The sequence below is a fragment of the Equus caballus genome, chromosome 20 (assembly GCF_041296265.1).
Source record: "Equus caballus isolate H_3958 breed thoroughbred chromosome 20, TB-T2T, whole genome shotgun sequence".
Taxonomy (NCBI): domain Eukaryota; kingdom Metazoa; phylum Chordata; class Mammalia; order Perissodactyla; family Equidae; genus Equus; species Equus caballus.
In genome coordinates, this window is record NC_091703.1 from 2,326,097 (window position 1) to 2,353,867 (window position 27,771).

Sequence of the window (27,771 nt, forward strand, 5' to 3'; positions counted from 1 at the left end):
TCCTACTTTTCCAGTACCGGCAGTGGCTGAAGGAAGAATATGGAGAGAGCCCTTTGCGGGATGCAGAAGAAGCCAGAAACATCCTGGGTAAATATAAAGAGCAAGGGCGCGTGGAGTCCCAGCCTGGCGCGAGGCGGTGGAGCAGCTTTCAGGCCGTGCCTCCTCTGGCCTTCAGCAACTACATGACGGAGACCTAATGCAGAGCCGTTTGCGGCCTGCCTTTCCCCTTCCCGCCGCTTGTCCTCCCTGTGTTCCTGCTGGTACCCTGCTGTGCTGGCTGCCGCTTCCAGGGCAGGAAAGGGAGGGTGGCGAAGGTGGAGCCGGGTTCCTTCCCCAGCCCTCCCCAGCCCTGCCCCAGGCCCTGTGACCTGCCCACTCCTGCCCCACCTGAGCTTGCTGCACTGCTGCCTGGCACCTCCGCGTGTGCACGCGTGTGTGCGCATCTGTGTGTGTGTGTGTGTAAACTCTGAATGTTCACGTTGCTGAAACAGTCACAAAATCCACACTGCCAGGGTTGGTATTGCCACCTTTCCCTTTGTGCAAGACTCCACGTGGAAGGCATTTGAAGTTGACATCCAAAAAGCTGCTCAGCCAGAAGCAGCCTGTGCGTGTGAGCAGACAGCGAGGAGAACTCAAGGGGAGGCCGAGCAGCTGCAAGCGGCGGCCTTCCCAGAACCCAGGGTGGCCACAAGAGGGGCAGCAGGAGGCCAGACTCCCTCCTGAGGGTGGTTCCAGGGGCCGTGGAAGGATGGGTGCTCTGACGTCGCCTCAGTGTTAATGAGAGTGCCCCAGGCTGCGGTTCCTTGCTGCCTAGAGTCAAGGCCACCTTTTCAGCCCATCTGTCCTCACTTGGTGTCTGTTCTCTGTGGCACCCACTGCGTTTTAGTTCCACGGGGAGCACTACCTCTTCAGCCAAAGCTGTATGCCCAGACGCCCTCCTCTTCCTCCTGTCCAGCTTCCCTGCTCCAGCTTCCCGCTGCTCTCATTCTGCAGGGGCCTCTGGCCAAGTTTGCATGCTCCCTCAGGAATTTAGAAGAAAGAGCATTTATTAGGCATTGTAGCAGTTTGCATTAAAAATACCTGTAAAAATGCTGAGCGCTCACTAAGCACCTGTGTACATGCTGTGGCTTTGATATTTGATCTCAGCTACCTCATTAAATGTTTTTTGAAAAGGTGTTTTTCATTATTCCAATCAACTGTGCTTCATGGTTGAAAATGTTTGGTCATGATTGCTTTTGAAGCCAAAGGGAAAGCATCATTGAGCTGTTTAAAGTATCTGATTTGGGCTCTGATGATGCTTTCTGGTGGGTAAAATTCCACATGCAGACGGAGGCCAGAAGAGCGTCTGCAGTTTGCAGCTTGGGCAGCTGGCATCCTGGGATACTGTGAGCAACTCTGTGGTCCATTCCTCTGTGCCACTCAGATTGTTTAAGCACGCAGAGCCACAAGAATGGAAAAGTATACTTGGCGTCTCCCTAAAAAGATGTTGGAACCCAGTTTTTCCAAATTCCACCACAAAAAGAGCCCCTGAATAAGAAGAACAGTCTTCCTGTGCTTGTAGAGGGAGTGTCACAGGTGAGGTCCTTGGGGACCAGGGAGAATGGAGCTGCCTGACTCTGTCCTCACATACAGGCCCCAGACATACAGTGAGAAAGGGAAATGTGGTTGTAGAGTCATCCATCAACAGCTGAAACAGTTTCCCTGTAAAGTGCATTTTTTTCCTTAAACCAAAAAGAAATGTAAATATGTTAACAGGAAGAGTACTTAGGGCTGTACCCCGCAGGTCCTGAGTTGTTTCATATTTGTTGCCGGGAATGTTCTTTCTTCACAGCCACCCCGGGAATTCTGAAGCGCCGGGCCTTTCTCTGACAACTGTAATGTGCCTGAAGTTTCTGAAATGTTGCAAAGCTACAGAGCTTAGGCTGGCGCTGCCAAAAAGAAATTCAACCTAGTGTTTATTTTCAAGTATCCAGAAGTGATTTGTAAACTTGTTTTTCACTTTAAATTGAATACACGTGTAATTGTGTTGTAATACGCTGAGAGCGAAGGATACTCTTTAGCAAGATAAAACATTTTTACCTTAACCCCGCTGCTGCAGCTATTTTTTTAACCTTAACCTGAACACCTACAAAGCGCTGTTTTGGTTACCGTGTCTTAATGAGATTGCTCTCATGAGGATCCTGCTGCCGCTGCGTAAACTCTGTTCGTGTGTTCTTAAATTTCCCAGTTTGGGAAATAGCTCTCGGTGTGTCTTTTATCCCTGGTTTGTGTTTTCCACGGTGGCATTTGCCAAACGCACACATTTTTGTTGCTAAAGGGCAGCCCGCCGCACTGACCTTCCTGGCGGCGTGTTCTTCCTTGGCTGAGGTGTGCGCGTGTTTCTGCCTCCAGGGTCCTGGAGCAGGTTTAGAGCTGCTCCTCCTAATGCTGGTTTCATTTTAGAGGCTGTTATTTTCCTCCAGAAGGCAGTGCGGTGGACACTAGGAAAAGTGAATTAATTTCTCCATGAGAGAAAAATTGATCCTCAATGTGAGCAGAGAGAAATTGGATATGGGAGTGATGTTTTGCCTGCGTATGTGGGAAGTGAATGCTCAGCACCCCTGGAATCACTGCATCACCGTGGGGTGTGCGTCCCGGGTCTCCTTTAACATGTGCTGCACGTTGCTGGATGCAGTTATTCTGATTCCAGATTCAGCTTTTAATTTGAAGGAACACAAACTGAACTGAGGAGCAATTTAAGTCGATTTCCTAAATTTTCCTTGTCTAAACCTAGTGGGGAAAGAGGGAAATTTAACTTTCTACTTCAAGGATAGTTCGGCTTGAACTAAAGGCAGGTAGACGCAGGAGCTAATCCATGGACCCTTCGACTCTAGGTGGCAGGCTTCACATATATTCTGTTTCTGTTTCTGGTGCAGGGAAGCTCAGGGGAGGGTCTGGGAGCTATGTACTGGGGCAAAGAGGACCTTCTGTGCTGGCAGCAGCCCCTGATGTGTGTGAGATGATGAGCACTGATCAGTTTGGGGCATTAAAATGCTTATCCTGACTTACCAGGCTTCCTGGGTATAACACAGATAATCCAGTTGTAGGTGCCTCTGAGCACTCCCGTGTGCCAGACCTAGAAGCCGTCAGATGCCTCCATTTCCCACTGTGGGGATGCGCCAGAACCTTGTCTCTGTGGAAACTCAGGAGCAGCAGCCAAGGCTGAGTGCACAACCTCCGGAAGACCTGCATGTTGTGTGTAGGGCAGGAGGCAACAGCATTAGGAAAATACCTTTTCTGGCCACAATCCAGTACGGTCACTCATCCCTCGTGGCCTGACGTCCTTCCCCATCCACCTCTTCTTGCTGCAGGACCAGATCTGGCACCAACAATAACCCCCTAATAATTGGTGCCCTGCAGGTCACGAACTGTCACCCCGACCTGAGGCTCAGAGAGGCCAAGAAACACACTGAAAACTGAAAATGTTAGCACTGCTTTGCTTGAACCTGGATCTTTTGATTTTAAATTAGTGGACAGGGTGAGAGGCAGGGGCCGAGCCACCGGCTACGCCCCGAGAGCTGTGTGAGGCTCTGCTGCCAAGGCTGAGGCCGAGCAGAGAGCCGGCATGCTGCAGCAGGGCCACCAGGCTGTCCAAGCGGGACCTCTGTTTGGCTGCTTCCCCCCGTCTCAGGGGAGTTTGTTTTGGGCCACTGTGGGATGGTGGTCCATTCTTGTCTTCTCTGCAAGCCCATGGATGGTCCTGTGAATGGTGTTGCCCATGTTTAGATGTTAGAGGCAGAGGCGCCTTCTCTGTCTGTGACCAGACCAGCCATGTGGGGTCACCCTGGAGATGAGGATGGTGAGCTCCCCCTGCCTCGAGGGCCTTGGCTGGTTGGATGAGGTGGTCGTGGCCCAAGGCAGTTTTCTTAGGCTATTTTTTCTTTGATTTTCTTTGAACACAGATCTGTTCCAGCCTGGAACTCAGAATCATGCCTACAATGGAGGAGTTAACTGGCCACCTGCGCTTACCTCCACTCCATTCAGTTCTTTGCTCCTTCCTTTGACAAATGCATGTTCATCAGAGCAGGCGCCTTGGGACTCAGGCAGGATGCACAGACATATTCCTGATGCCCGGAAAGACTGTCATTTGGTGGGTTGGCAGTTAGGAAAATTGGCAGTTACAGAGCAGGTCATAAGGACTACCATAGGTGCTCTCCGTACTGTGTGGGAAGGAAATAGGGACACACCATTCCAGTTTTGGGATGAGGAATGTGGTGTTCAGGGAAGGCATCTCAGAAAAAGTAACAGCTATGGGAGAACTGAAGCATAAGTGCTAGAATTAGCTGGGCACAGAGGGAGGATGGGGTCCAGCAGAGGCCCAGCACGTGTGTGGTGGCACCAGAGAGCAGAGCGTGCTGGGGCAACCCAAAGTCACTTTTATGACCAGAGCGAGCACTAGGGGGGGGCAACACTGTGAGTGGTGCGGACACAAGCTGAGGCCTGTTGGCCAGGCTGTTATCATGGCAGCCTGTCACTGTGTGCCCAGTACCTGCTGTACAGTAACTGGTTACTTCTCACACCAGCCCTTGGAGCAACCGAGCTCAGAGGTCAGGGGCCCTGCCAGTTTCCCACAGGTCTGATTCCCAGCTTGGAGCCTTATAAGCAGTGTGAACGCCTTCTGAGGACATGGAGTCAGAGGTGGGGGGCTTGCTGAGCGAGCTGGGCCAGCAGGCACCAGGATCTGCATGGGTGGAGAAGGGGTTGTTACGGCCGTCCAGGTGATAGAGAGCAGGCCGTGGTGTGGGGGTGCAGAGGGGCTGAGGAGGCTGGTGGACTTGAGGGAGGCTGGGGAGGGAGAAGCAAGCACTCTCGGTGCCGGGTGGAACGTGGAGCACTAAGGGCTTGGTGGCCGTGCCACACTCTGAATCTTGCTTCCAACACAGTGGTCCTTTGTGTCAGCATCTTCCTGCGCCATGACGGTGTGTGGGCTCTGCAGTGTCAAGGTTAGATTTCAGGGGGCGCTAGACCCTGGGCCTCCAAGAGGTTTGTCTCTGGGTGTGACCCAGCTTTGCCGATTAGGTGCTCAAGTGTGCCCCTGCACCCAGAACGGACTCCCAGGAACCAGACTTGCAACAAGGTAGAATTCGGATGTCCAATTTCTTCATTTATTGTGAAAGATAAAACATTAGCTTTATGAAGACTAATTTTATTCCCTAGCCAGGCTATCTCTCTTTCATTATCAAGATTTTTGGAAATCAATACATTGTACACCCTAAACTTACACAATGTTGTATGTCAATTGTATCTCAATAAAGCTGAAAAAAAATGGAGTAAAACATCTTTTAAATCATTTAAAAAAATGAAGATTTTTGGGAAGCCAGATTAGTCACTGGGCATTGTGCTGTGAGTGTGGACATGAAGCTGAGAGCCTGGGGGCGGGGGGGGGGGGGGTGCCCTGGTCTGGCGTGTCCACGGTTGGAGTGCTTTCGTGGCCATAGCACACCTGAGCAGTGTGTCAGCCGGCCTGCAGTCTCTTCTGTTGAGCGAGGCTCCTGCTGGCCCCCTGGAGCCCTTTCCTGGGTTCTGGGCAGACCACCCTGTTTATCTATCTCTCTGCCCAAGGTAATTCTTTGAGTGAAATCCTGTTTTTCTGAGCACCTTCTTTAACCTTGGGTGTCATCATGTGTCCTCAACAGCATTTATGCTTTTCCCTGAGGATGGGTTCCTACTAGTGGCTTTTTTTTTTATTTGTTGGGTGCTGGTTCTTTCTAGTTTTCTGTTTCAAGAGGGAACCCTACTTCCAGCTTCTGGGCCTGTTTCACGTTATAAAGACAACCTATAAATTTGGTGATTGGGGTGTGTATGTGTGCGCCCGTGCCCGCACACACACAGCTGTGTTTTATTGTTTTTTAATTTTAGTTTAGAGAAATCCTTAGCCTTCAGGGGAGTCACGTGTGCAGTGTCAAGGGGCGTGTGGAGCTCAGGTACCTGGGCGTCCGGGGAAACATCAGAACCTGTGTTGCACCATCAGAGCTGGTCACGAAGGGCCGCTCTGCACACCAGCGTCAAGTCATAAAAATAGGGAACACACTAAAAACCAGACCCTGTGATCCCGCAGCAGATGACTCCTCCCATCCTGACCTTGAGTTATTAATAATTTTATTAAGAATGTGCTTTCAACACGTCTGTATTTATATATGTACTTAACAAGAAATCACCACGACTTCAAGAGGGAAGTTCCTCTTCCCTTTCCTTTTTATTGCCCGGAGAAAGGGAGAAACTGAGAAAAAAAAACCTGCCTTTGACTTGTCTCCGGAGGCTGCAGCATGTCCCTTGTTCCCTTCTTAGGATTTAATGGGGTCTCCTTAGGCCTCGGGCGTGTCAGGCCTGGGTGACACACGGGCTGTGTTGCATCATGCAGAGAGATCTTGACGCTCGGCTCTCTGGTTTTCCTGCCCCCGTGGAGGTTTTGAGCCGTGTGACTGCAGTACTGGGACGCGACTATCTCAGCTAGTATCACAGTGAGCCTGCTGGGTGTGGCTTAGGACACGTCTGACCGAAGGCTGCGGGTGCTGGCTCCGCGCCTCTTTCCATCGGGGGAAATTGTTGCCAGGACCTCGTTGAACATCTGCGAGTCTGGGTTTTTTTGGCTCTAGGTCTCTATACAAAGTGCGATCATAAAGAGTCAGAAGTTCACAGTTAATTTTCCTGAAGCTTCTCGTTGAGTTGGTAGCGCCCGGTGTCAACAGAGCTTTGTTAGCAGGTGCCCGAGAGCATGGAGTCGGCGTTCGGAGTGTGGTGCTGACCGTTTGTTTGGAGGTCGGTTCAGTAGGAGAGACTTTGAATGGGGTCAAATGTATATCTGAGTACATCCTTTACACACAGACCTGTTTAAGAAAACTAGACAGGAGTGGGAGGAAAACAACTGATTTTGGGGGAGTTAACAATTCCTTCTAGGAATAATGTTCTTTGGTTCAGTTTGGAAACAGTGCTGATCACACCATTTGCCCATCTGCCCCTCTTAGCCCCAGGAGGCCACCTTGGCTCACAGTGGCCTTTCCACCAACTGCTCAGTCCTCCAGGACACACGTGAGTGACAAGCGACCTATGCGAATAGAATACGCCATTGACATGGTGTTGGTCCCTCTCCCCTCAAAGCCAGCCTGCCCTCAGCTTCACGCGCCCACCCCCCAAAGGGGCCAAACCAGTGCAGACGGGAAGCGTCCTTTTGGGTGAGCAGGCTCGCCTTTTGTTGGTTGGCTCTGGGTTTCCCCGAGACACTGATGGGGAGCCTTTTTGGAAAATAAAAATCCAAAGCCTTCTCCATGTGCAAGAGAAATGTCACCTTCTGCTTTGCAAAGGGTGTGCCCTTCACAGCGAGAGGCCCAAGTGGCAGAGAGCTTCCTCAGAATGGGAGTCCCTAGAGAGGCTTGTCATGTGCTAGGAGTCAGATGTCCAGATTCTCCATATTGATGTGGTGACAGAGGGAAAGGCCAGGAGGTGTGAGAGGAGAGGTGCAGAGGCCTGCCTGGATATCCAGAAATCAGGTGCGTCCCAGAGGTGTACTGCAGAGGGGTGCAGAAACCCATTTCCTGCCCTGCTATTCCCTATCCCACAGCAGACAGGCCTGCTCTCTGCTCTGCCAGAGCTGCTGCCCGTTGTCTTCCACCTGCCGGGAGCACAGGGGGCAGGTCCTGACGGAGCAGGTAGGGGCAGAGGTGGTTCTTAGCGGGTGGGAGGCCGAGGTCCTGGACCGGTGACGAGGCAGCCATGGGAGACACAGACAGGAAGGCCTGGCTGAGGTCCGTTTTGATCCTGGTTCTCTGGAATACCTTGGGGAAGTCCCAGAGGAGGCAACCCACTCATGGGAGGAACTTCTTCTCAGGACTAGCATGAAAGAAACCCCCTGGAAGGAACTAGCAGTGATGGATGGCACCCTGTCTAGTGGCCCAGTGATGTGGCCAGAGGCAGCCTCGCAGCCTTCCTGGGTGCGTTTTACGTGTCGAGGAAGGCCCCTTCCAATCCTAAAGACCTCGCATCTAGAAGGCAAGATGGTCAGCCCTTCATGGAGACTTTTTCTTAAAATCATGTCCTCACAACAATCTTGTGGGATAGTTTGTACTATTGTCCTCATTTTTCAGATGAGGAAACCAGGTTCTAGAGAACTTGAGCATTGTCCAGCCTCAGGGCCAGAAAGTGTCCAAGTAGGGAGTGGAATCCAAGCAGTCTGACTCAGGTGTGCCCAAAAGTCACCACTCCTTTCAGAATGCCAGTTCCACTGGGAGGGCCGAGCTAATGAAATGGTAGCAGCCATGCATGTGCATTCAGGTTCTCTGAAGGTGGGTTCACGTTAGATTAGAGGCCTTGTGGGGAGTTTCAGCTGGAAGACAGATAGTGACAAGGAAAGTCCGTGCCTTCTTTCCACCAAAACGTGCCCACTGTGTGTGCGCTGTGGCCACCATGCCTGCCTCCAACTGGGCATTTCTGATTCAGCCTAGAGTAGCAGGCAGAGTACCAGGACATCCCGGAACCCCAGAAGGCCCTTTGCAGGAATAAAGAATCGCCCCCTCCATGGCTGTGGGGGTGCTGAGTGCCCGGCACCCTAATGCTGTGATGTTCTGTCCTTGGCGAGCCACCATTAAACAAATTGAGGAGCTCTGGTGAGGTTTCTGCAAGAAGCACAAGGATTTGTTGTTATTCAACCTAAATAAGTCAAATGGAGACACTCATCAAGGAGAGAGGCGAGGGAAGCGACAGTGGATGTTGCTGCAGTCAGAGACTGGCAGGACCTTCTTCCACCCCTGGGGCTGAGGGGCAGAGCCGAGAGATGGGGTTACGAGAGCCCAGGAAGAGCTGGTAGGTGCAGTGGCGCCCAGCAGGACCAGAGCAGGGCGGGTCTGTAAGAAGTGTGGAGAGGCCAGGAGGGAGCAGGGTGGAAGTTCCCCATCCAGTGTCCTCCTGTTCCGTCTCCTCGAACCCAATGGGAAGCTGGCCAGCAGAGGATTCTACGTGCTGTGGCCATGGGGGAGAGAGCAGGGTGATTGCCTTACAATAGGCAGCCCTGGCCAGCAGCCATGGGTGGGGCAGAGACGCAGTGATGGAGGAAGTGCCACCAGCTTCCAAGAAGTATCTGAGTGTTAACAAGCTGATACTAAAAGTGGCTCTGAGTGGGGAGCCTGGGTGCTCCTACACGCTTTGCCCCAGAAGTATCTGGACCTTGGCCTATGACTCACTTGCTTTCATCTTTAGAAAGCATTCTAGAAGTATCCATGCCTGCTGATGTGCCCCCACTGATCTGTGCTTTCCCGTGGCCTATCTGGAGAAATGACACCCTCCAAGGAAAGGCCATCGGGGTCAGATAGCATCTGAGCGTCTGCTATGAACTGGGCCCCCATGACAAGACCCCCGCCCATAAACAGCAGGAGAGGATAGTCTGCAAGGCCTGTCACGTCACAGTGCCCATGGCCGGCCATGAGAGCCACTGCGTGAGACGTGGTAATGTTAGCACCGTGCAGACCGCCGGGGGGAAAGGAAGAATCAGGCATGGCAGGCCTGTCTTCAAAGACTGTTCAGTTAAGTTGAGTGAAGAAGGCAGTTACTCGGGATGTTTTCAGAGCAAATGGTGAGCATAGAAGCACAAATGCAGGCCAAGAGGACCACAGATGCTTGATGGAGAGTGCCCTGGCTGGGGATAGAAAACTTGGAAAAAGAGTGAGGGGCATTCTGGGCAGGTAAAGGCACAGGTGAGTAGGAACATGGTAGACTTGGAAGCCACACGTGGACCTGTGACAGGGAAGGTGACCACGAGAGGGACTAGAGGTGCAGGAGCTGGCTTCCAGTGCCCAGGAATGTCCCGGCCCTGTAAGCAGTAGGCAGCCATGGGGGCCTGGGGTTTGCTTTGGGCCTGTGCGGTGTGGACCGGAGGCAGGAAGATAGAGCAGCTAGGAGGGGCTGGAGCCGTGGCCTGGACTGGCTGTCCATGAGACCTCTCCAAAGACCAATGTACCAGGCGAGGTGACAAGATACTTAGATAATCGCCAGTTTGAAGTAGTGGCAGACGGTGCTGGTTTGAGTTCTCCAGAAGCAGAAACAGAGTTGGGGTGCCAACAGTGGTTGGTGAGCAGTGCCTGCAACAGGAGGGGAGGGGGCTGAAGGGGCAGGGGGCTGTCAGGAGCAGGGCAGTCCCACATCCTCTCAGTCAGAGGAGCCTGGGGCGGGCGTGGCTGGTCCCCGAGATGAGTGGCTCCGGCTGCCGAGCCATGGGGCCCTGAGACCAGAGCTCGGGGGCTCACGCCGCTCGCTCGCAGGGAGGGACAGCCTGGCTCCTTTCCGGGGACCCCCAGTGCTGTAAGGCGACCTTGCAGGGCTACTTCTCCACAGAGGGCTCACGGCAGGGCTGCCCTCGCGCTGTGCCCCAGCTCCCTGCTCGGAGCAGAGCTGGGCGCGTGGAGAGGGTGTGGGCGCAGCACCAGGAGCTGGGGATTGCTTCTGTCCCTCCCACAGCAGCTGCAGCCTCCGTGGCCACCAGGGCTGCAGCAGAGCCCCTCGCTCCCAGGGCAGGAGGTGTGCAACACACTGGCTCTGGAGCACTGAGTAAAAACAATTTTTAGTGGTAAACAACTAGAAGTTGGTCTGGTTTTTTCCTACTACCAAGAGCCAGCAATCCTAAACCTTTCCAGTGATAACATATGCCTCCCCCAGAAAATCCTTTTGTTGATCTAAGTTCTAGCTGTAAGCGATGGCTGCATCTACTGTAGAGCTGTGAGAATATACATGTAAACTTCACATGTGCATGTTGTTGCTGCCTGTCCTCAGTAAGTGTTTTCTGTACAGAGGCGAATGGAGAACTCCCAGTTAACAGGCAGGACTGGCACAGAGAGAATCAGCTCATCTGTTTTCCTTCTTCAGTAAATTCAAAATGATCTGGAATCTGAGCTCCATGGGGACAGTTTGGTGTCCAACCCCTGTGACATGACGTTTCTGCACTTGCAGAGTAGATTTGAAATAACCGAGGAGAGGTGACAGAGTCGGTTACTTCAATCTGGCGTTCCAGGGGACCACTTGAATGTTCTTGTCTTTAAAATTTTGTGACAGCAGAGATATTTGAAAGATAATTGATCCCAAAGAAACGTAGACATGCTATTCATGGAATTTGATGTGAAATGCGATTTTTGTGAATTTCTCCCAGTCTTACCATTTTGTGTAACACTTTTCCTTTTTGTCTATCTGTTGCTTAATGTGAAAGAAAATTTCTCAAAATTAAAATAAAGCAAAAATGTTCTGTGATCAATGATAGGTGAAGATAGATCGACAAATCTGACATAAAGAGAAGTTCAGTTTTGACAAATCATTGATAAATTTGCAGAAGTTAAGGCTCAAAAACAAATTGTAATTATTCATCAGTGTGACAGACTGACATATAGGTATATGTATTATTCCCCATTTTTCAAAATATATATTATTGTAATTAAAAAGTATTACTACATGACTTTTTCCTTGTTTTTACTGTGATATTTATTTTATTTTTTTCTATTTATTGGCATTATAATAAATATAAAATTCAATAAAAGAACATTTTGGCAGCATGCATTTCTTTTCTGTCCCACATTGTTCTTGTTTCATTTCAAGAGCATTACTGATGGTCACACAGAGGAGCAGGTGTCAAATACACCGAGGATGCGCCAGTGTTCACAAGGTCCTTCATGAAGGACTACAGTCGTTTCTGGGCTTCATTTTCTTTTTTCCGTATCAACCCCCTTCTCTTAGGAAACAGGAGGCCCTGAAGCCCGTCCGATCCCACTGTGGCCTGTGTCAGCGGGAGCCCTGTCTCCCTGTCTCATTCGGTTTTATCGTGTTTTCTAAGACCTGGCCAGCTGTTTCCATTTCATTTTCGCTGTAGAGATAGAAGTGAAAAGATCATGAAAATTCTCTGACTTCTCACATGTTCCTTTCATTTTTTCTGCTCCTTTCTTCAAAGATACTTGAAGATTACCATGGTTATTTTTGAGGACCCTGGATGAGAAAGCTGCTTTGCTTTTCCTGTGCTGTGCTCTCCTGCTGGCATCCCTTCTGTAAGAGGCTCAATATGAGAAAATCTACATTTCAGAAGAGGTCAATGGAGGCTGAAGCTTCCGCTTTCTCTTTGTCAAAGAATTTCCATTACTGTGTCTTTAAATTGCCCTCTCCCCTCCTGTATTTCAGAGAGTCAGATTTATAATAATTCTATGTACATGCAACTCACTAAGACTACCTCCTCTATTGCAGAAACCACAGCACACCTCTATTTGGTGATGGGACCTAATTAAAATGTGGAGTTTTGGTGACTACCAGTCATAAAACATACCCTTCCCCTGTGCTGAAGGTCACCAAGTGCATTTCTCTCATGTAGGGGTGCAAGCCTCTGCCAATGGACCTCCAGCCCCTTGAGGGTAGGGCCTGGTGCACAGCAGGTCCTTGCGCCCTGTTCTCCTGTGAACTCTTGTCAAATCATTGGTCCTGTGGTTTTCTCCGCTCCTCCCTGCTTCACTGTTGTCAGAGCCTCCCCAGCTCACTTTCCTCAGTGTCACTGCAGCCACCCAATTCTTGGAAATATGCTGAGGACCTTCTTTGCCTGCATGCAGTTAGCACATTGGGAACTGTAAGTCTGAGCACACTGAGGAATGGGCAGGACCTGGTTGGCCCACTTGGAGCTTCATAATTTTCCCTACACGCTGCCATCATTTGTTTCTGAGCCTTTCTTTAAAAGAAAAATAATAATAAAGTCACATGTTTTGGGAATTGAATCTTAGCTTCTTAAACTTTCCTTTTATCAAGGCCTTCCCACTAGCATCCTAACCTTGTTTTATTTTGCTTCTTAAGCTAAAAATAATTGTGCTAACATGTTCATTTCCGTTTTCTGTGTTTAAGTCCATCAGCGTGCAGCAGTGAGCCGACCCATCCCCGAGCCCCCACGTCCACGCGGGAGGACTGAGGGCCGCCTCGGGCACAGGGGGGAGGCCTGCCCCAGGGCCCCTGTGAATTGCTGCTGCAGCCCAACCAGAGCCCATCCACCTTTCCTGGCTTCATGTATCTTCTCGTGGCTTGGATTTTTCAACTATTATCTATTTCTTACAATGTCGTTGACCTTATTCTTGTCCCCTTTCACTCAAATCCATGCACTATCTGATAACCTTGTTCTGCTTCCTGGATTTCTTCATTCACTGCCTTTCTCACAATTTATGCTCATTTCTCAGAAGACTTTGATGTTGATTGTTTGCTGCGAAACTAGCTCTGAACAAAGTTCACGGTACTGTTGTAACGGTTGCTTAAAGCCACTTTTCTTTTAGAGATATACAACTTCTGATGCTGGACTCGCACACCTCTCTAGAAAAGACACGCACTAACACTGAACACTCTGAGTGACAAGCCCCGGGCCAGCACATTGACGGCGAGGGCCCCACACAGACTCGTGACCCAGCTCTGAAGTGCCCTTGTTACTGTGGGGCACAGACAGTATCCAGGTGTACTACAGATCTGCTTTCGTTTACAACATCTTTTCTTCAGGTTTTTTGGGGAAAAATCTAGACTCTAGATTTTCTGTCCCACAGCTTCTTTCTGAGATTACCAAAATGTGTTTGCCTCCCAAGATAAAAGAAATCTACAATGTAATTCAGAAAATTACTTTTATTTAGTCAATTCTATAATGCTTTATAAGTGTTTTCCATTTATAGAGCACCTTCATGTATATTAATTCATTATCTCAACAAGCCTATGGGATCACCAGCACCCACATTTAGCTGCTGACTAGCAGAGCCAGATCCAGAACTCAGGTCTGACTCAGTCTAGTGCTCTTTGCACTACACCATGTTGGAATCAATGGACAGCAAACTCTTCATGTGAGCAAAACAAAGATAACCTGCCAAAATAATTTAGAAACAAAGGTTGAGGCAACTTTGTCATATGACATGGTTGGTTCTCAGTGGACTAATTTATGCATTGATAAAGTGGAAGTGAATAGTAGAAGAGGCCACAGTTAACTAGTCTACAAAAGAATGTTGTCTCCACATGATCTGATAGCGTTTTTGAGGCTCATAGACTTGAATTGGTTGTGTCTGGAATCCAGAACCTGAAGAAATCTGGACAAGGCAGTGAGTGGCATCTAGGTTAGGAAGGGCAGCAGACAGAGACGGAACCCTGCTAGAAGAGCCAAGAGCAACACAAGTGCAGAACAGAAGCCAGAGAGGCAAGGCGGGAGCTGCCTGGGAGAGGCTCTGAGGTGGGCCCAGAACTGAGCACACAGGGAGGAGGGCCGAGCTGGGTCAGGATGGACTGTCCCGCAGCAAGCCCTCACCCAGAGGGAGTGCCCCTGTGCTCCTGAGGATGTGCGCAGGGGTTGGAGGTGCTCCATCTGTGGCGGTCACACGCTGAGGACACACTCTAAGAAACACCACTCTGGACTAAGGACAGCTGCTCGGCAGCCACGAGTCAATGCACGTTGAAGACCATAGAGTCGACCTCATCTTGCCCAGAGGCAAGACTTGTTTTGCCCCAAAACTTAAAATAAAATTTTAAAAAGCTCTCAAGTCTGTGGAAAAGAATTGATTTTTTTAAAAGAAAAGTTTGAGTAGGAAAAGAAGCAATGGGGCAATGGAAAAGTAGTTATGACAGCCATTCTAAGGAGACAAGGAGTGGACCTTTAGAAAGACAGCCATTGAGTGTGATGGTGAGCATGTCTCGGGCTTCTTTGCCAGCAAAAACCTACTCGATGTCGAATCAGCACCCCTACACTTTGGTTTCTATAAGTTTAAAACTCAAAGGTTTGAAAGCAGAAAACCATGACATTCTTTGGAAGTAAAAGACAACATGGTATTTTGGAAAACGGCGAACTTGCGCCACTTAGGCAGCGAGGGTCCACTTTCCCAGCCATGTGCTCCTCCACCCGATCAGAGCGCTTGACAACCATCAATAAGTGGAAGAGAAACTTTTCAAAATTACTTCTGAAGCTTAGATTTATTTATTGGCCCAAAAGAGGTAGGCAACATTTAAGGTGGAAAAAAAAAAGTCTTTGGGTCTTCTCTAGTGATGTCACCGTTTTCTCATTTCCATATTTAGGAAATGCTTATTTTTAAGCTCTGTTTGTTTCCTGAAGTCTGCTCTGCAAAGTGTCCCTGTGAAGTCGTGCTGTGTCCGTTTCACAGAGCACGGGACAGACACTGTTGTCCCGATGCCCTTTCACTGCCTGGCATCATAGCTGATCAGCAAACATCCAAGAGAACGTTCTACACAGCGTGTTCTAGGTAACTGGCGGGATTCAGTCAGGAAGATCAGCATCCGTCCTGCCCTCAGCTTCCAGGTTTATCGGCCTAATCAGAATTATTTATTATTTCAATTATTTTTCCTGAAATGTTGGCAGGCGTTGTTGGCATAGCATCTTCCTGGCTGCCCTCTTGCTCAGGTCCAGGGTGATTTCTCCAGTCCTCAGTTTACTAGACCTTAAAATAAACACGGAATTCAAAGAATTTCAATTTTCTGTAACAAATCAGGTGTAGAGTCATTAAAAAAAGAAAGTATCTTTTGGGGCCGGCCCGGTGGCGCGCGGTTAAGTGCACACTTTTCGCTTTGGCGGCCCGGGGTTCACCGGTTTGGATCCTGGGTGTGGACATGGCACTGTTTGGCAAGCCATGCTGTGATAGGTGTCCCACATATAAAGTAGAAGAAGATGGGCACGGATGTTAGCTCAGGGCTAATCTTCCTCAAAAAAACAAAAAAGAAAGGATCTTTTTGTGTGTGGCCTTTGGGCGAATTTCAATTATTGAAATTATCTCCCCTTCCCTTTTCCCATAGTTACCAGTAAAGGATTGCACCAGTGGTGGGGGGGTGGGGGGTGTGGTGAATTTACTAGTAATATTTTCCTTTACCCAAAACTTTGCCAGATTGAGGTCTTGGGATAACTTACTCAAAAGCCTCAACTTCTAACCCATTCTTGTTTTCTTAGCCCCATCAGAACTGAAGATTGTAGAAATGTCAAGCGCTGCCTCATTTAGGGCTGAGGATTCAGCCAAGTTAGTGTTTCTGACTTGACCGGGGAGCTCCTGCACCCGCCTGCTGGCACCGACGGGTCATGACCCCTGAAGATGACTAGGTCTCTAAGGAAAGAGTGAGCGCTTCTTACAGTAAATTAACAGCAGCTAAACATTCTCCAAGAAGACATGTGCTGTCCCACTTACAATAAGAGTCCCCAGCATTTCTCTGAATAGCAACAGCAGCTGTCATTTAATGCAGATCAAAGACAGAGGAACTTTTCTTACCATACAGAGGTTTGAGTGGGCAGTGGGGGATTCTGGGTGGTTTCAAACCTTTCCCTTCACATGTAATGTCACCCAGGCGTGTTTCATCATGAATGCGAGCTATTTTATGTGCTAACAGAAAACATGGAGTATCTCACAAGATAACGCCCTGCTAATCAGCCCGCCTTCGTCCTGGCTGTGTTGAACATGGGTGACCATGCATACACATGATTTTCCACAGAAAGACGCACACCAGAACTTGTTAAACAGCCCGTGGAGTTCTATCAGGTGCTAACAGACGCTGCAGCTGTCTGGCCAGCACAAATATTGTGGGCTTGCTCTAACGGCCATTTGGGTTGACAGAGTATGGGGGATCTGACCTCTGGTTTTAGCAGCCTACTTCCCATAGTTGAAGGAAATCACTGGGATTAGATTTACCTCCTGTTTTGATTTTCTCTTCTTCTGCAACATATTTTAGCCTCTTATTTTTTTTCACATTTTTTTAAACAGCTTTATTAGGTCAAGTTTACATACGATAAAATTCATCCATCTAACGTGTACAATTTAGTGATTTTTAGTACACCTACCAGGTTGTGCAGCCATCAGCATAATCCAGATGCAGAACATTTTCCTCACCCCAATGAGATCCCTCACCGCCGTGTGCAGTTCATTTCCATTCGCACCCCCAACCCTGACAACCACTCATCTACTTTGTCTCTGCAGATTTGCCTTCTCGTGACATTTCCTCTAGATGGGATCATGCAGTACATAGTCTTTTGTGTCTGACTTCCTTCACCTAACACAGAGTTTTTGAGATTCATCCATGGTGTAGCACATATTGATGTTTCTTTCCTTTTTATTGAATCGCCTGGTATATTTTTACGGGAGTTAAGGACTGATCACTAGTGAGTTGGACCACTGGATCTGATTGTGGGATGTCTGGAGCCATGTTTGATCGTCACAACTAGAGTGGGGCCTGCTACTGGCACACGTTAGATAGAGGCCAGTGATGCTGGTAACCATCCTGCAAGGGACAGGACAGCCCTCTCAACAAAGAAGCACCTGACCAAAACGTCGACGGTGCAGAAATTGAGAGTCCCTGGCTTAGACTTGACTGAATTTCCACTTATCATTGGGGTCCATGTTTAAAATCAAGTGTTTCTTGATGGAAATTTCCCTTTGATTGTAATAGATGTCGTTGCTTTGGGGTTCTGTTTTTCTCATTTTTATGTATGTTTAAAATACGAACTCATTTGTGAAAGTGATCATTTTTCTATCATTTGGGAAAATTCTGGAATCTCCTAAAATGTTATTCAATAAGAAAGGTGACAGGAGAAGAGTGTACAGTTCTTATTTCCTGTCTGAGATCTCAATTCCACCTGGTGTTGAAAATTTAGCAAAAGAAAAGTAGCAAATGATGTTGGCTTGTACAGCTTAAATTCCCAGGACGCTGAGGAACTGTTGGTAGGCTTAAAATAAAGGCATTTAATAAAGTACATTAAGTTTATTTAGCAAAAGATTGCACCATAATTTTTGTGGCCTGAGGACCAATGTTATGCACTCTAGCTATATTTTGCCAGTTCAGTTCCAGAATTTTGAATCTGCTATGTTATTCTTAACATTAGTAACTAAAGTTTACACGGGGGCAGAGGTTAAAAGAAAACGGATCTGGAAAAACAGAACCAAAGAAGTTCTTATCACCCAGCATTTGGTGCAGCACTCCCCTCTTGGGAATAAGAAGAACTCAGCCAGAATTTAAATATTTTGTTTTATCTGAGACCAGGGCCTCGTTAACTGCTCAGTTTTTTCTCTGGGGTGGTTGAGACGCCAAGAGGTGGAATCCTATCTCTTAGCTCTTTTGAGCTTTGTGTGATGACGAATTAGAAACCAAGTTCTCTGTTGGAGCTTACTAACCTAAGTGGAGCCTGATGTGACGTGAGTCAGTAAACCATCCCCGGCAGAGGGTGCCTATGGGAATCTGACAAATAAACAGTGGCGTTTCAGCTGCCCGGGGCAACTTCTCACTCTGACCCCTCTTCTGTTCCAGGGGCAGCTCTGCCTCAGCCCTGCAAGACCCAGGCAATGACGGGGAAGGGCAAGGGGGTGGATGACTGGGGTTGATGTTCTGGCTGCCAGGAGAGAGGGGGCAGAATGGGGTTTCCTGGAGGTTCTTCTCATTTTGATGTCCTTTATCACCCCAAGCCTCCTTAGCACCTCCTGTGTACACTAATAGTAAACCAGGTCAGAAATATATGGTAACATTAAACGGAGTGCAAAACACATACATGCACATGCATGTGTTCACACACATGACATGCATACATAACACGTGCACACATATGTATACACATACCTGAACATGACACACAAACATACCGATACACACGACACACGATGCAATATATACAGATATACAAACACACAATACATGCATGCATTTACATGTGTGCACAGGCACACGTGCATACACACACTCCTCAGAATTACCATAAGCACTTTGTGCACATTTATTCATCACTGCCGGATAGATAGTATATGTCTGTGCTACAGCTGAGGACGCTTATGCTCAGAGAGGTTAAATAACTTGCTCAGGGCCATACAGCTGCTAAGTCGTAGAGCCTGGATTGAAACAAAGTTTCCTCTAAATCCAATTCCAAAGAAAGAAGCAGGAGGGAAGAAAATTTTGCCTTTAGAAAGCTGTAACTCCAACAATCACAACATCAGTGGTTGCGGGGGTAGGGGAGGGGGAGATGACTAGGCAGAGCGCAGAGGCAGTGAAAATACTCTGGCTAAGATTATAGTGGTGGATACATGCCATTATATGTTTGTCCAAACCCACAGAAGGTACAACACCAAGAGTGCACCCTCATGTAAACCATGGACTTGAAGTGACAACAGCGTGTCAATGTGGGCTCATCAGTTGCAACAAATGTACCTTTTTGGTGGGGGATGTCGGTAGGAGAGGAGGCTGTGTGTGTGTGTGTATGTATTGGGGGTGGGACACAGGGTATATGAGAAACCTTTGTACCTTCCTCTCAATTTTGTTGTGAACTTCAAACTACTCTAAAAAATTAAATCTGTAAAAAACCACAATATACCTCCACACAGAAGTGTTGCAGCTCAGTCTTTCCACCACCATTCACAGAGAATGCACCTTGGGCGATCAAATGCCTTACCTGAATTTGAAGCTCAGGAATATGATAACCTTAGTCTGTCTTTCTCTTAAAATAAAAGTAGCTTTTTTTTCTGAAGATAAAAATGACATATGCTGATTAAAAGAAAGTAAAAATTATTTCCACCTCTTAACATCTCCTGAACATTCCTCCTGCTATCTCTAGGCAGATTAGATAGGTGGATCATAGAAAGATGGATGATTTATGGAGTTTCATATAAATGATACTATGGTATAGATACTGTAATATATCAGGCTTTGTTTTTACTAACAGTGTAGTTTGACATTCCGTCAAGACATCTAATTCTATACCATTATAAAGGCCACACTGATTCATAACTATGATCTATTGGACCTGTATCCTTGTTGGTGTTGTTAAGCCCTCTTGTGAGGGTGGGGCAAGACAAGTAGCCATGGAAAGCCCAACGCTGGGGCAAAAGATGTCTTTGAGGAAGGAATCAAGCACCACACTCCGCATGGAGCAAACCTTCAGGAAACCGAGACCTCTTGATTTCTGATTACTTGAAATTCTAGGGCTACCATCAGCCTAAACTCTTGAAGCCTAGCTGAGCCTGATAAAGACTAGCTTTAGACTAACGCGAAATTTTGACCCCAAAACTAACGCAGTGGATGCACAAGACCTTAAGAGCCATGCTGTTCCGAGAGCACTCCTGCAGCTCAACAGAGAAGCTCAGGCATGCTCCCGCCTCGCCGGGGGGCTCACCACCTCTCTGAGCTTCTACCCTCTGTTCTAGAAACACTCCAGGATTTCATGCTTGCCCTCCTTGCTTCCATCAATGTGTTCCTGCTCTTTGTTACATGCTGGGAAGATACGTTCTCTTTTTTTGAACACTGAAGTTGGAGCCAATTTTTTCAGTGCTATTCTTCATTCAACAAGTATTAACTGAAGGCCTACCGTGGCTGTGCAGTCTTCTAGGTCCAGGGATACGGCAGCAAGCAAGATGGAAGTGAATGCCGGTGGGAGCGACGAGAAGGTCCATCTTCACGTAAGGAGCTTGTGGGGCCTGGGAGCTGGGGGCTGGGATCCACAGCGTTCCCTGGACACCCTCGTGCACGCATTTTTGCAAGTCTAAGTGATTTTTTCCTTGAGATAATTTTCCAGAAGTGCCACTGTGGATCAAAAGATCTGCACATTTAAATACCAGAAATATCAGATCAAATTGTACTTTGTACAACAGAGCAGAACAGTGGATTGTGGCTTCCCATTTAACTTGTCTCTCTCTCTCTCTCTCTTTTTTTTTTTTTTTTTTTTGATAGGTAATTAAAAGGAGATGTAAGTGAAGGCCTCCTCCCCATTCTCACTTTTTACACAAACTATTCTAGGTACAAATTTTGATTTTCAGTGGTGGGAGGTGGGAGGGAGAAGGGAAATGTTCTGACACGTAACTTTGTGTGCATCTTCTCTCTAAAATCGATCAATGGAAGAAGCTCCCGGAACCTCAGAGAGGAGCAATGTTTGTTTGCTGTTTGTCACTCTTCCCCTAAGAACACGTCTGTTCTTCCACTAGGGTGACACTCTGCCCCCTCGGGAAGCATTTGCCACCCCTGGAGACCCACAGATCTCTGGGAGCAGGAAACTCTCCATTCAGTAGGAAACTGTTACCTTTTGGAACTTTATCCCAAACCTGGGGTCCCTGGAGGAAGCTTGGCTCGCTCTTGACAGCCGCCCCTCTGCCAGTACCTCCCCCCTCCTCTCCAGCCTTCTGTGATCTCTTTCTCATTCCTAGGTGTTCTTTGGAGACATTTAATTTTGTAAATAAGAAGATATCAGTTACTGTTATTTTTTAAATGGCACTCAGGAATGTTTACCCCAACTTTGGAGACATGGCACTGACCTGAAGTGCAACTGGGGGGCGGGGGTGACGTCCATTCTAGATGGTGAGATATTGTCAAGGCAGCCAGCACCTGGGGACCCCAGCTTCCTGCACATCAAAATGGGGGGCCAGGGGCTGGCCCGGTGGCGGAGTGGTTAAGTTCACACACTCTGCTTCGGCGGCCCAGGGTTTCGCCAGTTCGAATCCTAGGCGCGGACATGGCACTGCTCATCAAGCCATGCTGAGGCAGCTTCCCACATGCCACAACTAGAAGGACCCACAACTAAAAATGCACAACTGTGTACCAGGGGGCTTTGGGAGAAAAGGGAAAAAATAAAATCTAAAAAAAAAAAAAATGAGGGGACATGTTCTCTTGATTTATATACCATCTCTTCTACCAAAGAGCACACAGCATCTTAACAAGATTTTTAGCCCTCATAATATTGTCATTCGGGAGAAAAGGTACTTTATTTCATTTTTACTCCATCAGAGAACAGCATGATCAAGAGGAGGGTGGTTCCAGCTACCGCCTCAGCCCCAAGCTGCTTGCCAAGAGTTACAAACTTCATGTCACTCAGTATCAGGTTAGTACTGATATTTCCGGTCTTGACCCTACTCCACACTGTGTGAGAGCAGAGGTGATGTGGAGTCTGAGGCAGAAATGCCCCCGTGAGTCTGCTCTGTCCCAGGGCCAGGGATGAGGCCAACAGGAATCCAGAGAGTTCAGGTCCTGAGTGCACAGGTCCCCACTGCCAGTGACTTGGGCTCTGCAGGCAGGACCACATGCAGTTCCACACGCATTTCTTATTGCACCCACAGAACTTCATCCTGAAGCTTCCTTGCACATTCATCACACTGCACTGTGAAGTGTGTGTGCGTGTGTGAGAGCTCCCTGAGGCTGGGGACGGTGTTTTGTTCACCTCAGCACCCCCAGCTTCCTACATTCTCCCTGGCGTCAGTGTTATTGAATGAATCATTCATTCAGTGAGTGGGGGTTGGGGGATTCTAAGCCCGTGCACTCCAAACTTTTACATAATGCATCTCCACTGATGGGAAACCTTAAGCTCACACACCTCCCATCCCCTGGGATGGGGTCGACGTCGTTAGCTGATACAGCAGGGTGACACATGCATCTAGTATGAGCTTCCGCATTAACGACAGAGAGTGGAAATGCATGGCGTTGGTTTGACTGGGCTACTGTAACAAACTGCCACCGACTGGGCATCTTAAGCAACCAAGGTTTTTTTCTCATGGTTCCAGAGGCTGAAAGTCCAAGATCAAGGCATCAGCAGATCTAAGGTCTGCAGGGGACCCTCTTTCTAGTGCACAGATGGTGTCTTCTCACTGTGTCCTCACACGGTGGAAGGGGTGAGGGAGCCCTCTCGGGTCGCTAACCCCATTCCTGAGGGCTCCACCCTCAGGACCTGAGCACCTCCTAAAGGCCCCCTCCTGACACCAGCACACGGTGGGTGAGGATTCAACATTGGAACTGGAGAGGACGCAGATATTCAGTCTACAGCATCTGTGCCGCAAAGAGCCATCTTCCTGTCAGATCTTGTCAGATGAGTCCTGCATGTTTTTAATCTGGAAAGGTGGCTGACAAAGAGCTTCTGCTCAGAGGAGGCAAGTGGCTCTGCCTTTTCTCTTTGCTTGCTCGTTGTTAGTGCCGTCTTTCACTCACAGTTTCTTCGCTAATGGTTCTTTTTGGGGTTGTCTACTTAACACCAGAAGGCATTACCTGCAAATCCACTTATGGAGGGCCCGGCAGAGCATGGTGGCAGTCTGCCTGGAAAGGACCACCACCAGCCTGCACCTCGGGGCACCTACCTCCCTGCAGGACCCTCGCCCGTGGGGCACAAGCATGACAGACAGACACAGCAGGGCCACTCACTCTCTAGGCTAAGGATGAGGTTCGCTTATTTTTTAGATTTTAGATTAAAACAAATAGAAACAGGAGCTCTGATAATCTTTGGGAGCCCTCTTCTGTGCTCTGATCTCTAAGAACATAAGCTTTGAGGGGGCTGGAAGCCACTGCACCTGCTGGATCCCAGCCCTGGAGCAGTGCTAAGCAGGTGGCACGTACTCCACACAGGCTCATCGAAGGACAGAGGTGTTTGGATTGAAAGCAACTTTTCATGAACCAGTGACTGATGTGGTGGCAGGTGACAGACGTTCGGGTGGCTTCACAGCCTCATGGCCAGCGGCAGGTCGAGGCTGTCTCCTCCGGACTGGGGGCTCCCTCTAGTCGGGGGGATCAGACACAGTCCCCAGACCCCACACACTGTGCCCATCAGGTCTCAGAAACCTCTCTGTAACTTAATACAGGGGAGATGGAGTGACCAGTATCCAATCTAGGGGCCTTCAGAGATACAAAGAGTTCACTAAAAACGGAACTTTGTTATAGCTTCCCAAATAGGGATAAAGATACGGAAGTAGTAGTAGTCACACAGCAGAAGTAGTAAAGTAGCAGGAAAAGTAGCAGTGAGAATTAGCAGCAGCAGTGGCAGTAGTCGTGAAGGTGGTAAGAGGAGCTGTGGCAGGAGAAGCAGCAGCGGCAGCAGTGGCGGTGGCCACAGAGGGCAGCCGCTGCCCGCCTTCATTGATACCTCCTATGCGCAAATGCTGTCCTGTTGTACTCTCGTTTACTACTAAAAACTGCCCTGTTTAAGACCCTTAATGTCTTTGGTTGGCCTTACGGTAATGTCTGAGATCCTCACCCTGACACCCTGGGCAATGCCAGGCCTGCTCCGCTCTTCCAGCCACATGCCCCCAGCCCTCAGCCTGCATCTTTCTTTCAGTTCCTCAGCATCCTGCCCTCCCTGTGCGTGTTCTTCGTTCCTCAGGAACAAGCAGCGCTCCTGACCACCTGCCCCTGTAGCCCACGCCCACCCCACAGCCTTAGCTCCGAGTCAGTCCCGTTTGATAGAAGCCTCGCCCCCTCAGCATGGCAGTTGTCTGTTACTGTAATTGCTTGTTTAATACTTTATCTCCTCCATCTGTGCAGCCAGAAAAGAAGGAAGTGCTCACGGAAGGATGGGGATATGCCAAAAGGGCATAGAAGCCAACCTGCTGGAGCTCCCAATGGCGAAAGCTGGACCGAGTTGAGCAAAAAAAACAAATAATGATAGCAGTGGATTCTAATTCATAGAATAATATAAATATTCATGGGTCCATATTGATACAAAAAATGCAAACCAGTGAGAGGAGAGAACTCATGTGTTGTGCCTGCTACTCACTGCTGTGTCTCCCCTGGGGCCAGAACACAACATGGTGCACAGTCGGCGGTAACTGCTCAGAGTGGAATGAAGGAGCTGTTGGTGTCACCCATGCACAGGTGAGGGGACGGAGCCTGGAGGGCAAGGGCCAGCCTGAGGAGGGCTGTCAGCAGTGGGCGGAGCTGTGAACTCTGCTTGCTTACTACTACCTCCCAAAGGTGAGGCCAAAAACAGCCCAACAGCCCAAAAGCAGCCAGGTCTGACACTTAACAATCCTGTCAGATTCTGAAGGCCTTGGCTCTCCATTTTAGTGTGCCACATTTCATGAATCTTTGCGAATCCGAGCAGTGAACCCTTGGTGTAACAATGCAATAACAGCAAATGGAGAGACTGTTCTGGCTGTCCTGCGTCATTCAGACTTTGTTCGGAAAGTTCCGTCTGTGGAGCTGTCTTGCCGAGGACAGAGAGCACTGCACACGTCTGTCAAGTCCCTGTTCTGGTTAAGCTCCGACGCTGCCCCCTTGGTATCCAGCCCACCCCTCCTCCAAATGCCCCTGTGCACCCTTGGTTTCCCACCTAGGAGCTCATTCCTGGCTCTCAACTGTTAGTTTATAAACTTGTCATGTGTGTGCCAATAAATTCTTCAGAATTCGTGTCAGTATTGCACGTTAAATACCAAGCCCAACAATGAAGCAGTTCCTGAGATGCCCACGCCCTGTCCGTCGGGCCTGCCTGACGCGGCGCTCAGTTCTGTGGAGTGACTCACGCTCTCCTGGATTCTGTTTCTTTCAGAACTATTTTTAGAAAAATGAGGACAGAGATTTGATTCCTAGTTTCAGGCTCCCCAGGCTGGCAGAAGCTAGAATTGCTTCAAAACCACCAATTCTTCCTACAGCCACTCACCAGAACTCTCTGCTAAATCATAAGAAGTCACCAAAGGAGGGGCCAGCCCTGTGGCCGAGAGGTTAAATTTGTACGCTCCACTTTGGCTGCCCGGGAGCAGACCTAGAGCCGCACATCAAGCCATGCTGTGGTGGCATCCTACATAGAAGAACTAGAATGACCAACAACTAGGATATACAACTATGCGCTGGAGCTTTAGGGAGAAAAAAGAAAAAAAAGAAGCAGATTGGCAACAGATGTTAACCCAGGGCCAATCTTCCTCACCAAAAAAAAAAAAAAACCAAACATATTTTTTAAAAGAAAGAAGTCAGTAAAGGAGACAAGAATAAGTCAACCTCTGCTCATTCCACAAAGCACACCCAGGGAGCTCCTAAGCTGTCTCCGGCGCTGTTTTGGGTGGGGTGGAAATAGCCATGACTGGGCAAGCACGGACCCTGCTCTCCAGGGGCCAGCGTCTCCACCAGAAGGTGGAGATGGGAATGCAACTGTGGTTGTGAAACAGATTCAAATGCGTGGGGATGGATTCCGTGGAGAACTGGTGACTCCAGAGTTGGAGCAGGGAAAATACCAGATGAGCCTGAGACTGAGGGAGCAGGAAATAGGGACGTGTTTACAAAAGAAAGGGACATACCAAGAAGGCACAAGAGCCAACCTGCAGGAGTTCCCAACGGCCAAAATTAGAATGATTTGAGCAACAGGATAAACAGTGGATTCTAACCCATGAGTTAGAAGTATTGGATTCTAATCCACAGAGTAAAGTAAATATGTAAGAGTCCATAGTGACGTTAAAAACAATTAAATAAATAAATGAGTGGCAGGGAAGGCGCAGCTCTTCTTTACAGAAGAGTCCAAGTTCCAAATGTGGAAGGAATGATGAAAATATAAAATCACCATTGCACAAACATTACAGTAATAATTGTTGCAGGCAAGATCTGCTGATGGATACAAAAATCACTGGGCTAGGCTTTGAAAAGAAACAGGATATTTTCATAGTCTCAACTTATCTCCCTAAAAAGACTGATCAATTAGAAAGAGAAAAATAGTAGGTTTACAGCGGAGAAGCCCTGCAGCTATCTTAAGCAGGGGACCAAGGCAACATCGCCAGGAAGGAGACCTGTCGGCCTCACATACCCACAATGTGAGCCACCGAGGCGAATGCGGGATCATTTCCATGGGCTTCCTGACAAAATGCATCACCTCCAGATAATTAGTAATGAGAAAACATTAGGCAAATCCGAATTTGAGACATTCTACAAAGTAATTGATTAGTACTACCAAAAGTGTCATGGGCATAAAGACAGGAAAGACTGAGGAACCATCGAAACAATTCCAGTGACCTGCTTTCCTGAAAACAAAGACAGGGTTGGGTGAAGAGATGCTCTTGTCCTGGCAGGAGTTGGGCATCATCTGGAAAGCTTGAGAGTCAAGTAAAATGTACCTCTGACGTCTCTGTAGGGATAAAATGAAGTGTGAGAGAAAAAGGATCTGAATTTGGCCAATGTAGATGCACAGTTAGGATAGTGCAAAACCAAATGTCTTACTTTCCTCAACAACAGGTTTAAAAATTAGCCTTATTTGAAACATTGCCTGAATTTTCTACTTCACTTTGCCCATCAGGTAGCTTACCTTGTGTAGAGCACTATTTTAAGTCCTGTAAAAAATAATAAAGGAATAGAAAACAAGATCCTTGCCCTTAGAACTTATTAGGGAGAAATAGGTGATTACAAGAGAAACACACAAATAAAAGATTAAAAACATGCTTATAACAAATGGATAAATAAAATGTAGTATATACATAAGTGGAATATTATTCAGCCTTAAAAACAAGGGAAATCCTGCCATTTGTGACAACACGGATGGACCTAGGGGACATTAGGCTCAGTGAGGTGTCAGACAGAGAAAGACAAATACTGTATGATATTACTTATATGTGGAATCTAAAATAGTCATACTCATAAACGCAGAGAGTAGAAGGGTGATTGAAGGAGCTGGGGGAGGAAGGAGATGGGAAGTGATGATCAAAGAGAACAAAGTTTGAGTTATGCAGGGTGAGCAAGTTCTAGAGATACACTCTACAGCATAGTGCCTATAGTTAACAATACTGTAGTGCATTCAAACTTTGCTAAGAAGATAGATCTTGTGTTAAGAGTTCTTATCACAAAATAATAATAACGATAATAATGATAATAATAATAATAATAAAAGGAGTGGGAAGAAACTTTGGGAGGGGATGGATATGTTTATAGCCTTGATGATGGTGATGGCTTCACGGATGTATACTTATCCCCAAACTTGAGTTGTATACATTAAATATGTACAGCTTTCTACATGTCCATCATGTCTCAACGAAGTGTCTTAAAAATTAAGTAAACAATTAATTAATTTGAAAAACCATGCCCGTA

The 27,771-nt window shown here is 48.0% G+C and overlaps 1 protein-coding gene and 1 long non-coding RNA gene across 8 annotated transcripts in view; both read left to right on the forward strand.

The window, feature by feature from the left end:
• DUSP22 (dual specificity phosphatase 22) overlaps positions 1-14,540 on the forward strand; it is a 69,606-nt gene extending 55,066 nt beyond the window's left edge. For 2 of the 7 annotated variants that reach the window (XM_070244004.1, XM_005603518.4), the window contains 2 exons: positions 15-87; positions 1,832-2,084. In XM_070244004.1, the coding sequence (XP_070100105.1) occupies positions 15-87; positions 1,832-1,869 (111 nt within the window). In that variant the 3' untranslated portion in view covers positions 1,870-2,084. Of the gene's footprint in view, positions 1-14; positions 1,173-1,831; positions 2,085-3,941; positions 5,340-12,885 lie in introns of those variants that run through there. The other 5 variants (XM_070244002.1, XM_014734692.3, XM_070244000.1 and 2 more) reach the window with 4 other exon arrangements.
• Positions 14,541-22,735: 8,195 nt separating this feature from the next.
• On the forward strand, positions 22,736-24,370 carry LOC138919308 (uncharacterized). The gene is made up of 2 exons (XR_011429416.1): positions 22,736-22,878; positions 24,260-24,370. It is a non-coding gene; the product is annotated as an uncharacterized lncRNA (long non-coding RNA).
• The last annotated feature ends 3,401 nt before the right edge of the window (positions 24,371-27,771 follow it).